Source organism: Sardina pilchardus, chromosome 20 (assembly GCF_963854185.1).
Source record: "Sardina pilchardus chromosome 20, fSarPil1.1, whole genome shotgun sequence".
NCBI classification, from domain to species: Eukaryota; Metazoa; Chordata; class Actinopteri; order Clupeiformes; family Clupeidae; genus Sardina; species Sardina pilchardus.
The window spans coordinates 31,466,068-31,468,567 of NC_085013.1; the positions used below are offsets into that span (position 1 = coordinate 31,466,068).

The following is a 2,500-nucleotide window of genomic DNA, read 5'->3' on the forward strand; positions in this document are numbered from 1 at the left end:
ATAATGTTATATACCTCAACACCGCCACCTTAATCAACAGCTACATAATGTTAAATACCTCAACACCGCCACCTTAATCAACAGCTACATAATGTTATATACCTCAACACCGCCACCTCAACACCGCCACCTTAATCAACAGCTACATAATGTTATATACCTCAACACCGCCACCTTAATCAACAGCTACATGATGTTATATACCTCAACACCGCCACCTCAACAGCTACATAATGTTATATACCTCAACACCGCCACCTTAATCAACAGCTACATAATGTTATATACCTCAACACCGCCACCTTAATCAACAGCTACATAATGTTATATACCTCAACACCGCCACCTTAATCAACAGCTACATAATGTTATATACCTCAACACCGCCACCTCAACAGCTACATGATGTTATATACCTCAACACCGCCACCTCAACACCGCCACCTTAATCAACAGCTACATAATGTTAATGTTCATGCTAAACAGACAGTAGCCATGACGACGAGTGCCACCTTCTTCCTGTTAATGTTCAAATCAGCTCAAACAGATAATAATCACAAATAATGACATCATCTCATCAATACAACACCACCCAAACAATAATACCACCAGCGGACGATTACAACCCCACCTCACCTATAACCTCCCACACACACACCAATAATACCCCCCCAACACACACACACACACACACACACACACACACACCAATAATACCTCTAGCTCCTGCCCAGATAGCAGAGCGGTCCTGTACCTAAATATAGCTGGAAAGAAGCAACAGACTCCTCATCGCCCGTAAATCAGACTCACCTATAACCACCCTCACACATACACACACACACACCCTCACACACACACACACACACACACACACACACACTCACCTTTGAGGCGGCCGCTACAGCTGCTGTGGCGGCCACATTCAGTCCTTTTCTCCCATAATGCACCAGCGTGTCATAGCTCTTGTCCTTGGCCTGGTTCAGGTACTCATCAATATCCTGAGGTCATTCAAACACACCATTCAAACACCTGTTTCATTATAGCATTGGAAACATGCATTACTCTAGATATATGAACGGCATAGTGCATTATTCTAGATATAATATACATATTATAGTGCATTATTCTAGATATATGAACGGCATAGTGCATTATTCTAGATATATGAACGGCATAGTGCATTATTCTAGATATAATATACATATTATAGTGCTTTATTCTAGATATATGAACGGCATAGTGCATTATTCTAGATATATGAACGGCATAGTGCATTATTCTAGATATAATATACATATTATAGTGCTTTATTCTAGATATATGAACGGCATAGTGCATTATTCTAGATATAATATACATATTATAGTGCTTTATTCTAGATATATGAACGGCATAGTGCTTTATTCTAGATATATGAACGGCATACTGTAGTGCATTACTCAGATATATGAACGGCATAGTGCATTATTCTAGATATGAACGCCATAGTGCTTTATTCTAGATATAATATACATATTATAGTGCTTTATTCTAGATATATGAACGGCATAGTGCTTTATTCTAGATATATGAACGGCATAGTGCTTTATTGTAGATATATGAACGGCATACTGTAGTGCATTACTCAGATATATGAACGGCATAGTGCATTATTCTAGATATAATATACATATTATAGTGCTTTATTCTAGATATATGAACGGCATAGTGCTTTATTCTAGATATAATATACATATTATAGTGCTTTATTCTAGATATATGAACGGCATAGTGCTTTATTCTAGATATAATATACATATTATAGTGCTTTATTCTAGATATAATATACATATTATAGTGCTTTATTCTAGATATAATATACATATTATAGTTCTTTATTCTAGATATAATATACATATTATAGTGCTTTATTCTAGATATAATATACATATTATAGTTCTTTATTCTAGATATAATATACATATTATAGTTCTTTATTCTAGATATAATATACATATTATAGTGCTTTATTCTAGATATAATATACATATTATAGTTCTTTATTCTAGATATAATATACATATTATAGTGCATGGTCTTCCATAACGAGATGCGCACTCCACCATGATGGCAATGAGTTATTAACAGACATGAAGCAAGAATAGAGCCCAGCAGCAATCTGTCTCAAATAACACATATTAAAGTGCAGCTTGGGAACTTGTGCTGGTGACTAGTCTTTTAAAGTCCAGGTTGATGACTGGTGTGTGTGTGTGTGTGTGTGTGTGTGTGTGTGTGTGTGTGTGTGTGTGTGTGTGTGTGTGTGTGTGTGTGTGTGTGTGTGTGTGTGTGTGTGTGTGTGTGTGTGTGTGTGTGTGTGTGTGTGTGTGTGTGTGTGTGTGTTTGTTTTTCTCTTTAATGTGGACGTTGCTGCTGCTGTTGTTTCTGTTTTTGTGGTGTGTGGTGCGTTTGGTGTGTTTTTGTGTGTGTATGTCTGTTTGTGGTGTGGTGTGTGGTGTGTGGT

At 36.8% G+C, this 2,500-nt stretch overlaps 1 protein-coding gene across 2 annotated transcripts in view; it reads right to left on the minus strand.

The window, feature by feature from the left end:
- The window catches only part of reep1 (receptor accessory protein 1), a 22,021-nt gene that overhangs the window by 12,433 nt on the left and 7,088 nt on the right, over window positions 1–2,500 (minus strand). For both annotated transcript variants that reach the window (XM_062523819.1, XM_062523818.1), the window contains exon 5: window positions 885–998. In XM_062523819.1, coding sequence (XP_062379803.1) covers window positions 885–998 — 114 coding nt within the window. The remainder of the gene's footprint in view (window positions 1–884; window positions 999–2,500) is intronic.